Raw genomic sequence first — 13,660 nt, 5'->3', positions numbered from 1 at the left:
GACGTTAGGGGAAAACTAAGGAAATAGGAATTAAGTATGGGCTTTAGTTAATAATGTTATCAATATTGGTTCATTAATTATGACAAATGTACTAAACTAATGCAAGATGTTAATTATGGGAACTATTATAAGGAGTGTGGAGTATGGGGAACTCTGTGCTGTCTTGAAATTTTTCTGTAAATCATAATCTAAATTTTTTTTAAAAAAAGATGAGTGGTAAACATTGGTTTGTCTTCAAACATTATTTACAACAGACATAACAGAATTATTAATACTGTCTCAGCTGGATGAACTGAGCTCAGGTATACCCTAATACAGTTTCAGCGACCTTAAGAGGAAAAGAGAAAAACAAGCAATTTCTCTTTTCCAATTCCCATGTCAAAATATATTAAGTGTCTGAGAACTTCTTTGGAAGAAGTCCACATCTCCATTTCTAGTAAGAAGTTTCTAGACTAATATTCAAGCCAAGTGTTGTTGGGGATTCTGCTGAAATAGGTTTCTGTGTCTTAAGTCAGTCCCTCGATGAAACTTTTGCTTTCAGACTTTCAGCATCTGCTTTACACTTTACAGTTAGCAAACTGTTAGTTTAAATAACATTGTAGTATTGAATCATTTACAAATGTTTATTAAATGTCAGTAAATTTTACAAAGCAAATATTAATAGCAAGAGGCAAATGTTTTGCAAAATATGTACAAAAGGAAAAAGCTGTAATGAACTAGCAACTCATTTTATAAAATCAAACCATTCTTTCCACTTTTAGACCTCCTTTAAAAATAATTTATTGCCCATCCTGAACTAAAGCACTGACAAAATTTACAATTATCAGATAATGTGCTTAGTTCCTGGAAAGTTATAAAAAGATATATGTTAAAAAAAACACAAAAGAAACCCTAAGCCACAAAAATATTTTATACAGAGCTAATACAAATCATGTTTGTTAGGTACAGTATTTATGAGGTTGTTACAAAATATATTTTATAAGGCTTCTTGTGGTAAATGAGCTCTCACCAGAGCAGAGTAGTACAGAAAAGCCATTTCAAACGTTTTGCAATTCTGCCTTAAAGTAAGAGGTAAAAGGTAAATGGCATAGTTTGTTCCACTGTTGCATATACTTTGCAAGAATTAATCTCTACCCTTTCCTTTCCTAGTACCATCAAATAGGCATGATTAAGGACAAATGTATCTCTATGGCAAGAAATATTATAAACAAACTTTCTTAATACAAACCAAAATCACATACCAAGTACTATATGACTTTCAGTGATATCCCCTGATTGAAAATTTGTGCATAGTGAGTTCCAGCATACTCTGATCCATCTGTAAACTTTCATCAACAGCAGATTTGTATAGGTCACAAAAATTTCCCTATCAACCCATGAAATATTGCCATTATCATTCATGCTTTCAAAACAATGTTTCATATAAGCTCTCGCATTTGAAACCAGATGGTTAGACCTGAATGCCGCAAGAGTGAACATAACTTAAATGCTAACTATACATTCAAGTACAGACATAAGAATGCTAGTAGTACAAACACTATACTTCAAATAATGTTGTTAATCACCTACCAGCCTAAGGCTAACATCTACTTGATGGAACTTGCAAAAGCCATAAAGTCCAACTTGTTTAAAATGTTCAGGCTTAGGCTTATGCTTCAAGCTCTAGTATACATTTATTGAGCCCTAACCTCGTACCATAAAAAAATGGGCATGTGCTATATTTGGGACATGCAGACACACCCACACCTACCCATAATCTCTCCCCTCCTATTTACTAGACTGAAAAGCCACCCTGTATCCTATCATTAAAAAAAAAAAAAATCAGTGCTTTTAGTCAAGCAGCACAACACAAGGACAGATCATCTGTGATTAACAGAAGTGAACACCTTAAAATGATGGGAGACAAAGTAACTAGATCCTAAGTCAGATTTCCAAGCGAAAAAGACATGAGCAAAACTTCTGGTTTTGATTCCTCAAATAAAACTAAAATAAATGAAATGGTAACAGAGTGACTTTCTCTAAATTTATTAGGGAGTTTGTTACAAATGTTTGGGTTTTACAGGCATGATTTCATGGATTCAAACAAGAAATTAACACTGATAGTTAGCCTTCTCATGACATACACAGAAATAACATTGCTACAAATTGCAACAGAGAGAATCTTGTTTCAAATGGCTTGGTTTGGGGTTTTGCCTAAATGTATCATTATATAATGAAAGCACCACTTTGAGGGTTTCTCAAATAGTGATTTGAATTTCAGGACATAACAGCGTAACATGGTAACTTTATTCTTCCTATATAAATAAGGCATAACCGGATGTGTATTAATGTGGAAAATACATTTTATCAAAAGCATAAATACAAGTATTTGGGTACACAGTGAAAGTTAAGATTTACCTATTTCTTCTTACAAAAAATGACAAGGACATATGGTATCTGTTGAATCTAAATCAGTACTTCTAATCATTTCTAGTATTAAGGTGATCTTATTTCCTTCTACTTTAAACCAACTGCCACCAACTTAGTAAGGATTTCCCTAAACAGCCTCAATTTGAGAGATTAACCAGAGGACCTTCTCTATGTAAAGTACATGCCAATATACCTTAAAAGAAAATAAGACAAAAGTGAATGATCTTTTTCATTCCACATTGCTTTCTTTGGTTGCACCACAAGCCAGTGCCCTTTCCAGATAATAAAACTAAAATGAAGATTTCAATTTAGTATTTGGCAGACAGCAACAATCCAGGTTATTAAAAATATTAAAGTGGCAGAGGCACACTTTGAATTACTCAGATTTTCAGAAAACATTTGACAAAACCCTTTCTCTATAAAAGTTATAGCCTAAATTTATGTTGTTGTTTTTGTAAGGCAACTGTGTATATGATACATTTCTTCAAGGTCAATGAAGACACTTGTGTGGTATTTCTTCAGAATTAAATGAGAACGCATTCAGATTTAAGAACAGAATGTAATACAGGATTAGGCACATTTTATTCCAAATCATAATCATAAAGATTTAGAAAATCAAATACATCAAAGAACTTTACTTTTTTAGAGACTGGGGTAAGTTGGCATAGTGAAAATTATGAGCACCTTTTCAATTCTGTTCACTAAATTTCATCTCTCTCTTCATAAAGTGGTATTTCAAAAGGATTCAGTTTTCATGATACAGGTATAAGACTCCTTTCAAATGGTTTAAAAATACAACACATTAAAAAAAATGTGGACTAAAGCCTTCAGATTGAACTTAAAGTTCTACTGAATGTCAAAACAACCCTAAGTTGAATGTAAGTAATTCATTGCCTCAAAATTGATTCTAAAATTTAAAAGTATGTTGATTCTGAGACATCACATGCAGCAGGGAAGAAAATTGCAAATGCCCAAAATAACACGCTATCTATTTGGTGTTTTAACACTTCCTAGTGGTAAGTCAAAATGGGGAAACTTGGTGATTTCTGCTTTGTCAGGCAATATCTACAGTTTGTATCACAGATCTTAACTATTACTTAAACAACATGAAGTGTCCTCTTTCTATAGGGATCTAGCTTGAGTCCTCATTGGAGTTAAATGTTTTGGCCATTCAATAAAACTATTTTTTAAAATGTATGGCTAAATTCTCCACTGAACAGGCCAAATGTTACTGTGCACATTCAGATATTCATTAGCACTGCGATTAGGCTAACTTTGTGAATTTAAACAATGTATTCTTTTTGGCAAGAGGCACTAGATGTAGAACTAATCAAACATGCATGAATGATACCATGAACACCTGCATCACGGTGCCGGGCTACGTGGCATGAAAACGCTGGAAGTTACATGGATATAAGGACAGTAGAAGTTCCAATGTGAGAAAAGTCAGGTATGTCGGCCGGGCATGGTGGTTCACGCCTGTAATCCCAGCACTTTGGCAGGCTGAGGCAGATGGATGGCTTGAGGTCAAGAGTTCAAGACCAGCCTGGCTAATATGGTGAAAGCACGCCTCTACTAAAAAACATACTTTGAAAAGTCAGGTATGTCAAGAACAATACCTGGTTAGTTCACAGAAAAGCCCCACTCTTGTATCAGACAGCAAGACAGAACAACAGCCACTGACTTGGAAAGACTGGGTGATCCGCAATGACCAGTCCTTCAAGGACCAATAAAATACCTGAGTGCACAGCCAGCTATACAGCAACATGACAGATATCACAGTCTTAAAATTTTCAGGAAAAGAAGAAAAGCTGTCAGACTTTTCTGTCACCAGCCTTGGACTTTTGTTTCTCTGATCTGATTTTAGCACTACATACAGCCTACAAGATAGTATTTCAGTATTGCAAATCAGCCACTCTGATGAGTTCACTATGAATGCATCTGCAATCACAAAGCTACTTCATGGACACATTTTAATTTGGTAAGCAGTGGGGGGAGGTCAATGTAACCACGTTTAGGTGCGAACTAAAAAAAATTACTACTTATCCTTAGAAGCATCCTTAAAACATTTAAAATATACCTCAAAAAAGCTGGACTTTCATAAACAACAATTATACAAGTGTATACATACTGTATCTTTTAGAGACATACCAAGAATGAACAGGAATCTCAAATAATGCCTTCCTGAATACTATGACAGAAAAATACTGCCCTTGGCAAGCTCCAAACAAACAAAACAATCCCATAAATGCCACAGTTTGTAGTTGATGGGAATGGAGAGGACAGCAAAAGATAGATGTTTGTGATGTTACAACAATGATTTCCTACAGTAAGGACTGGTCTTTACTGACCAACTGAGATAGGGCTTAAAAGTCAAATACAGGACATTCTGGAACAGGTTAAGTTTATTTAGAAAGTTCTGTTACCAAGTCACTTGCAGTTTTTAGTTGCTGCTATGGCCACAATGTTTCACATACGGTACATTAAACTACATGATAATTAAACACGAGAAAGGCAAATTCTACTTCACTCATTACGTTTCACCAAAACACTGTAAATAGCATTTGCTTGCCTTTTGCTCTCCTGCCATACCACCTGTGAACTCTTCATCAGCATCAGACCAAAGATCCTTATGTAAACTTGAAAACTCTAAGAGCATTACCTTCAGAAATACAGACATTTAAAAGCAAAACAGCTGCTGTGTATACAAGCAATTAAAATATGAAGGCTAAACCTTCTATAAATCTACAGAATGCCATTTCTTAGATCAAACTTTTTTCTAACAACCCTTTCAAAATAGGAGGTCACCATTAAGCTACGCGGCAAGTGTCACTGCTATGTGTAAGGCAGACAGAAGATATCTTACTTGTTTTGGAACCCAATATTCCTAACCTCATCACTACAAGTAAAGACACCTTCTCTACTTGGCACTGCAGAAGAATTCAGTTTGAAAAACAGAATTGAAAGCCTGAAATATGTCTAGTCTGAGGTCAGCTGGGAAGGTTTAGCTGGACTTGAATAGAAGCCATAGTGAAGCAGATCAAAGCCTGCATTACAGCAAATCTTGGCGATGTGTCACTTGACAGCTTTCAGCCACAAACCCAAGACTGCAGAAAAAGTACTAAGATTTTCAAGAAGTTAAACATAGAATCAAGATTGTTCTAATTCTGGTTGTAAACTGCTATTTTAAAAAACAAAACACACAGAAAACAATCAAAATCACAAGAAGATATTAAAACAAGAAGTCTTTTGTACATCACTGTAGCATAAGCTGCTTGAGGTTGTCATGCAGAATAGTATCCTTCACGTCACGGAAAACAAGGCGGATGTTCTCTGTGTTGATGGCCGTGGTGAAGTGGTGGTATAGGGGCTTCTGCTGCTGGTCCCGGCGTTTGTTCCGGAAACATTCCACTAGGAATTTTTGGACGTCTCTTAAGCAGTGGGGATCCCCTTCAAATTCTAGGAAATAGTCTTTGATGCTCACAATTTGCACCTTCTCCTCAAGCAAGTCTGTCTTGTTTAAGAACAGAATTATGGAAACATTGCTGAAAACCCGGTTATTGACGATTGTTTCAAAAATGTTCAGAGACTCTGTAAGGCGATTGGTCAGTCGATCTTCCATAAGCACCTGGTCAAATTCACTTGAGGAAACAAGGAAAAGTATTGATGTCACACTGTCGAAACATTCAAACCAACGTTTCCTTTCTGATCTCTGACCACCTACATCAACCATTTTGAAAGGAACATTTTTTATTTCAAAGTCATACTCATGAATGCCTTTGGTGGGTCTTCTGGCAAGCAGAATATCTTGCTGTGATGGAATATAATCCTGGAAAGGAAATAAGTGGTTTTATACTTAGCAATTCAGAAGTAATCAGAATTTTCAATGGACTACTAACTGGACTAGTGAATAGATGTGCAAACAAAATGATCTTTTAAATTACATTTTCAGATATATTATTCTCATTATAAAATGCCAAGACTGGTCAGACATGGTGGCTCATGCCTATAATCCCAGCACTTTGGGAGGCTGAGGCAGGAGGACTGCTTGACGCCAGGGGTCTGAGAGTATCCTGGGAAACATAGCAAGACCCCATTTCTGCTCCCCGCAAAAATGTCAAGATACATTAAAATGTTAGCAGGACAGGTTCAAAATGTACTACAAATGGCCAGAATCTACTTGTTTTCATCCCTGCAACACTACTCAAAGTTTAGGCTGAAATCTTATCAATTGTTCTCACCCACCTTCATTGCTATATATCCACCTGCAATCTTACTCCCCACTATCAGCCACTCTTTGTTCTAGCCAGAGTGATCTTCCTGTCTGTATATCTACCTTCTCCACACTGCTCCTTGCTCCTCTATTAAAAGCAATGGGATCTGAATCCAATGCCAATTACAAGGATCACTTCCCAGTTCCAAGTTCTGCCCACCTCTCTCTAACCTATTCTAAATGTTCTTTTACTGTGCTACCCCACTCATGACTTAGAATGTCTATGTTTTCATTGCTGCTATACAATATGTGTGAAAAACACGGTCTCTACTACTACTATAATTGTTTTCCAGCTTTCTTCTTTATTGACCCCAAAACTCAAACTAGTCACTTACTCTGAGTATCAGCATCTCTGTGAAATGGAGGTGGCCTGTCTATCTGAGAGGAAGTGTTGTTGCAAGGATCAAGTGAGCTCTTCTCTGCCCTCTTGGTCAGTGAACTACAAGACCCTGAACAAACAGAGGCTGCCGGTCACACAAGTCACTAGCTACTCTATGACGGCACACTTTCTTATGCAATGCAACTGGTTCTTCCTTCTCAGTGTCGCATTTCTTCCAAAACTACAACACAGTTTTCTGGTAATACATGAACCGGACAGCTAATATAGATCATTAAGGTAAAAATATTTTAAAAATCAAGGCAGAATTTAAACAATGCTGCTATTCACAATGCTGCATTTTATGCCTTTCTGAATATAGTGTTATGATTTTGAAATTTCATTACAAGAATACCCATTGTCTCGAAATGGTATAATAGAAGAATATGTGTGTGTGTCTGTGTGTGTGTGTGTGTGTGTGTGTGTACACACAGGTGCATGCCACTGCACCCTGCTGTGTACACACACACACACATACACACACACACTGTTTTTGAGATGCAGTCTTGCTCTGTTGCCCAGGCTCAAGTGCAGTGGCACAATCTTAGCTCCTGGGTTCAAGCAATTCTCCTGCCTCAGCATCCCGAGTAGCTAGGACTACAGGCATGCACCACCACACCTAGCTAATTTTTTGTATTTTTAGTATAGACGGGGTTTTGCCATGTTGGCCAGGCTGGTCTCTGACCTCAAGTGATCCGACCGCTTTGGCTTCCCAAAGTGCTGGGATTACAGGCATGAGCCACTGCACCCAGCTGGAATTAAGAATTTTTAAAAAGTAAGCAGGTTCTTAGTTACTGGCAACCAACAGCTAGTCATTAAATAACTCTAGGACTCAAGTGTTAGCTTTTTCATGTTTTCTTCTAGCTTTTGTTCACACGAATGCCTACTTTACTTATAATCAGCATATGGACACAATATTCAGCCTACCTCTATGTTTTTGCTTAATGTTTTATTGTGAACTGTTCCATATGCTGATACAGTCATGCCTCATTTTAAAAGACAATAAAATATACCCAATGCATTAATGTGCTATACTTTACATTAACATTCCCTTACTAGTGGTCATTAAGGTTGTTTCCAATTTTTTGCCATAATTAACAGAAATACTACAATTAAAATTCTCATGTACATATTTTTTTTCTCTTGGATTATTCCCAAGATTACAATAATCGAGGATAAGATTATGAGGTTAAAGGTTACAAACATTTTAATGACTACGTATATTTAACATCCAACTGCTTTCTAGAAGGCAATACCAATTTACAGCATACACCTATGCCAGCCCCTTCAGAAATGCACCAGCACTGAGACTTTAAAAAATGTAATTCCAGGGCTGGGAACGGTGGCTCATGCCTGTAATCCCAATACTTTGGGAGGCAGAGGTACCAGCCTGGCCGATATGGTGAAATCCCATCTCTACTAAAAACACAAAAATTAGCCAGGTCCAGTGGTGGCATGCACCTGTAGTCCCAGCTACTCAGGAGGCTGAAGCAGAAGAATCACTTGAACCCGGGAGGCGGAGATGGCAGTGAGCTGAGATCGTGCCACTGCACTCCAGCCTGGGCGACAGAGCAAGACTCCTTTTCAAAAAAAAAGAAGAAAGAAAGAAAAAAGAAAAAAGTAATTTCATAAAAATGAGAAGTTCTCTATTATTGTCTCTATTAAAGCTAACAATCTAGGTAGGGATCTAAAGCTCTAAAGACTGCTTCACATGAAGCACAGAGCTTCAGGTAATTAAGTGTTAAATAGTCTGGCAGAGTAGAGTATGTCACACATACTAGCTGTGTGACACTGGGCAGGTCATTTAACCTCTCTGTGTCATAATTTCCTCATTTGTAAAGCAGAGATAACATTTATAGGGTTGCTGTGAGTGGCTCATGCCTGTGATCCCAATATTTTAGGAGGCCGAGGTGAGTGGATCACCTGAACTCAGGAGTTTGAGACCAGCCTAGGCGACATGGTGAAACCCCATCTCTATAAAAAATACAAAAATTAGCCAGGTTAGTCCCAGCTACTTAGGAGGCTGAGACAGGTGAATCACTTGAGCCTGGAAGGCAGAGGTTGCAGTGAGCCAAGACTGTGCCACTGCACTCCAGCCTGGGTGAGAGAGCAAGACCCTATCTCAAGAAAAAAAAAAAAGTGTTTGAGTGAAGCACATAAGAACTGTGTTTGGCACACAGGTGATGTGTCAGCTCTTAAGATGTCCACCGTGACCACTGATGGCCAACACTGCTACTGCCGGGGGGTGGGGGGGGGGTGTGTATGTGGGTGGAGGGAGCTTTCTCCTGCCCTGTGTGTGTGTGTGTGGGTGTGTGTGGGGGGGGGCCGGGGGGTGGGGGGGGGGTGGGCAATCAAAGAAGGCTAAAACAGCCAGATACACTTCCATTCCAATCTCTCATTCATAAATGCTCACCAGTTATTTGCACCTGACAGTCTATTCAAAATCAAACACAACAAACTCGTAAGAAAACTCATCTTTTTCCCTCCTGGCTCCTCTACTCCAGGTCTCCTAGTGCACCTTCCTTTCTATTTTCTGTACCCAGCAGTCCCAGCTTCTTAGTCTCCCTTCACCATGGCCTCTTCTCTATCATCGGTTTTGTACCAAATCCCGTTGCTCTTTGAATATTTCTGACATGTTCGCTTTCCTCCTATTCCCTCCGCTCCCGCTTTCTTCTCATCTCAGGCATGGCTGCCATCTCCTCACTAGTCTTCTGACCTCGGATGTCTCACACCTCAAGTCCGTGTCTAAGCCACTATGTTTCTGTAGAATAAACCATCCTGCATCAGGACTCCAGAACTCAGTGAGCTGAGACTGTGCCACCGCACTCCAGCCTGGTTACAGGTCCCTCACTGCATCAAGTCCAAACTGCTGACGGGCCTTCAGGGCCCTCCTTACACCTTGTTGTTTGGAATTAGCGGGCTCTGCTCTGCACTGTTCCAGCTCACCAGAGTGCCTACCAAAATATGCAGAAAGCTTCACATCTGAACACTATTACATGTTTGTTCATTTGCACAACAGTGCAGATACAATAAACAATGCCTAAGAACCCAAGCTACTGCCTTCTAAAAGTCTCTTTTTACAAGTCAGAGCTAAAAATTTCGCATATCCTTCCAACAGACAGATGTGCCTCCTAGAACCAGGCACATCCAGCTGTCTCCCATATCGGCGTGCCACATCGTGTCTTTATGTATCTAAAAGCAACCCATCCTTCAGGCAGTTCAGGTTCACTCACTCTTACAGCCTAGCTCCAACTTTTTCAGCCAATACATCTCTCTCCAGTCCATAAACTAATTTATCTTTGTGATCAGTATCATTTCATTGTCCTCTACTTGTTTTACATATGTTAGTTTTGTTTCTCTGAGTAGACTGAGCTCCTTAAATGCAGAGATCAAAGAACAGCTAACATTGAGCATCTACTATATTCCTACACCTTCAGGGGTTATTTTATGTAACTGTCCCATAACACTGGGAGCTCAGTTCTCTTACTCTGCTATTATGCCCAGTTATGAACGAAAACTACAGTTTAGAGATGACCGACGTCATAAAGAGCCAGTCCGTGATGGAGCTGGGAAGGGAAGCTAGGCAGTCTGGCTGCAGAGCCCATGTCCTTGACCTTTCTGCTGTTCCACCTACGGGAGGGGCACAGGGCTCAGCACAGCAGGGTATTGATGGCCCTAGTACTTCAGTAAGAAATAAACCAGCAAGCAGAATTCTGTGACCTGTTCCATATGCACAAAATGGCTGACCAAAATGCAGTGCCGCTCAGGTTTACCCACCCTGCTCCTTTACCACTATAGGCTGAACACAGCGCTTTTTCTTCTTATTCCAGATGTGGCCTCAAAATTGTTCTCAACATAAGATCCTAAGCAGCTACAACAAATTGAATGGAGTTGGCCCAGAGTCATTCATTCAGCTATTTGTTGAGTGCTTACTCAGGTACTGTCACTGGGCATCAGGAACCCTCAACTCTTCATAATCCAGAGATGAGGTCCTTGTACTTAAGGAAACAGATGAGTGAAAACAAAGATAAAATAATTATCAAAGGATATGTGCGATGGAGGAGAAAGGCAGGAGCTGATGCTGAGCGGGGAAACCACTTTGGTGTGTGGTGTGCGCAGGAAGCCCTGCCTGAAAGGTAACCTGAGAGGAGCAGGTCAAGTCAGCACTGTCTGAATTAGAAAACAAGAAATAACTCTTACAAAACTAGTTTATTTACTAAGGTTCCTTTCTACTTGACCTATACTTAACTTTTTTACGTTTTACAATCTGGCCATATGGGAAAATGTTAGTAAAATAGATCTTAATACAAAGTTTCACTGATGTAGACTGAATTAGTAGAAACAAACTATGGAGATTTTCTCAACATGTGGGGGTCACCTGTCTAGGAAACAGGCAGGAGAAATACACTGGACTGAAGGCAGACAAATGCAAGTCAGAAACATACAGGGAAAATGTAAAAATCACTCCGCTAGGGTAAAAAGGAGACATCTTTTCACGTGTCCTGGATACATTAGTATGCTATTTTCCCACTTGCAACAGGTTCATTTTGTGCTTTCCTTCAGTTATATTTTTAAAGATAAAAACCTCAAAGTACCCATATGGCCTCATTACAATTTGTAACAGAAATCTGCTTTTACATAAGCAGAAAACGTATGAAAGAAAAAAGAAAGAAGAAAGAAAGAAAGAAAGAAAGAAAAAAAAAAGAGAAAGAAAAGGAAAGGAAGAAAAGAAAGAAATGTTTGCTTTATGAGGAGGCAAACAAAGATGCGCTACATTTAGAGAGTAACAAACGACTCTAAGGCAGTGGCTTTCAAAATTTTTCTAAGCAGCAGAAACCTTTCTCCCAGTAAACTCTTCTGTGTACGTCCAATACAGAGGTCAAACAAGCAGAGCTGCTCTGCCTGCAGTGGGCCCCGCTGGCCACAGCGCCAGCTTAGAGCTGCTGGCTCCAAGGAATACCTACAGGAAAATAATAAACTCTCTTTTCAAGGGCAACTCCTCGTAACTCAACACAAAGGGGGCATGAACTCAAAAATGGTGTTTGTCAAAAGATTTGGAAATCAATCAACCCACTGTGTCCTGTTTCTGTTTACAAACAAAAACCCCCAAAGACACTAAAGTATAATAGATAATGCACAATATCATTTGCAAACATAAACTTCTTTCTCTAAACAGTTTTATTTCCAAGAAATTGCAGATAAAATATTCCTCAAGAAAATGGTAAAGATCTGGACAGTTAGAGGGAGAAAAAAAGAAGTGTCATGATTAAACAATAAAAATCATTCAATATTTTTAGCTACCAATCACTCTAAATAAAGCAAGAAAGAATCAGAATGATGGACGGACAGGGAGGGAGGGAGGGAGGGAGGGAAGGAAGGAAGGAAGGAAGGAAGGAAGGAAGGAAGGAAGGAGCTTAATACATAATTTTTCTCAATTTCCTAACATTGATATCCTGACTTCTGCTTTCAAATGGCACTAAACATAAACATTCAGTTTAAACACTTACTGGTTCTCCAAGTTTATCCAAGTTATCCAGGAAATATTTTACAGATTCACCCTAAAAACAAGGAGAAAGCAAATAGTTATTAGAGCTTAGAAATGGAAGGTCTTGTTACAACAGTTTGTATTATACTGTCTGGTTGTACACGTAACCCAAACTTTGTACACTTAACCTAAACTTTGTTTAGTCACCAATTTCAGACAGCTAACCTTCCTAAAAACATGTAAAATGTCTGCTCTGTCACAGAATGCTACATCTGCAAAGGCAGGTTGATTTCACAAATGCTTTACAGAATCAATATCCCAAGTGCTCATCTATTTGGACAGAATTACATGCGTGCTTTTTGCTATAACTACGCATCCATAGCAAAGACGTAATTAGAAGATGAAAACTGTTTTTGAGATAAAACATAAATCTACAACTAAAATTTAAGTGACAGTCTTTTTGCCTACCTTTTCTAGCTTGAGTTAATAGTGATGGTAATCTTCAGAGACAAACCAAACTGGAGATGAGGTGAGACTACTGTACAAAATCCTCCAGTAACAGGCATGAACCTGGACAGACGTGCCTTGCTCAGCAAGATCCTGGACAGTGCTGCAGGCTTCACATCTCCAATAGGTCCTTTTCCAACTGGCCTATCCTTTCTGAGCCCAGATTTCTCTACTGAACCTCCAAGCAATTTCAGACATCTAAACTGTATGAGAATACATTCCTAAGGTAAAAACCCTTGACCAGAGGACACACAGAAGAGCAGAACTATTTTGGGAAAGAAGGGCTCTGTGTCTGAGTCTCCCAGTCCTCACTCTCTGCGTTTCACTTTCCCTCGCGATTCCACAGCTGCAGCACTGCCCCTGCCTGAAGCTTCTTTCAAGTGTTCCTGAAAGCAGCACCTCATTTAGTATACATGGGAATCACATGAAGATCTCCTTACACTGCAGGCTCCAGTTTAGCAGGTCTGGGTGGGACCCCAGTCTCTGCAATTCAAGGAGTGACTGGGACCACACTTTGAGTCACAAAGCTTGAAAACAGCAGTTCTGTAATTTTTTGGTCTCAAGATCCCTTTATACGTCTTAAGATTCTTGAGGATCCCACCATATGATC

At 39.0% G+C, this 13,660-nt stretch overlaps 1 protein-coding gene across 3 annotated transcripts in view; it reads right to left on the bottom strand.

Annotated features, from left to right (window-relative positions):
- Positions 1-609: 609 nt before the first annotated feature.
- GNA13 (G protein subunit alpha 13) overlaps positions 610-13,660 on the bottom strand; it is a 48,389-nt gene continuing 35,338 nt past the window's right edge. For all 3 annotated transcript variants that reach the window (XM_017497335.1, XM_017497336.2, XM_017497337.2), the window contains exons 3-4: positions 12,566-12,616; positions 610-6,238 (exon numbers count right to left, since the gene is read on the bottom strand). In XM_017497335.1, coding sequence (XP_017352824.1) covers positions 5,666-6,238; positions 12,566-12,616 — 624 coding nt within the window. In that variant the 3' untranslated portion in view covers positions 610-5,665. The remainder of the gene's footprint in view (positions 6,239-12,565; positions 12,617-13,660) is intronic.

Source organism: Cebus imitator, unplaced genomic scaffold (genome assembly GCF_001604975.1).
Source record: "Cebus imitator isolate Cc_AM_T3 unplaced genomic scaffold, Cebus_imitator-1.0 Scaffold229, whole genome shotgun sequence".
Taxonomy (NCBI): domain Eukaryota; kingdom Metazoa; phylum Chordata; class Mammalia; order Primates; family Cebidae; genus Cebus; species Cebus imitator.
Note: the sequence above shows the minus strand (reverse complement) of the source record. Positions and strands in the feature narration are given on the sequence as shown.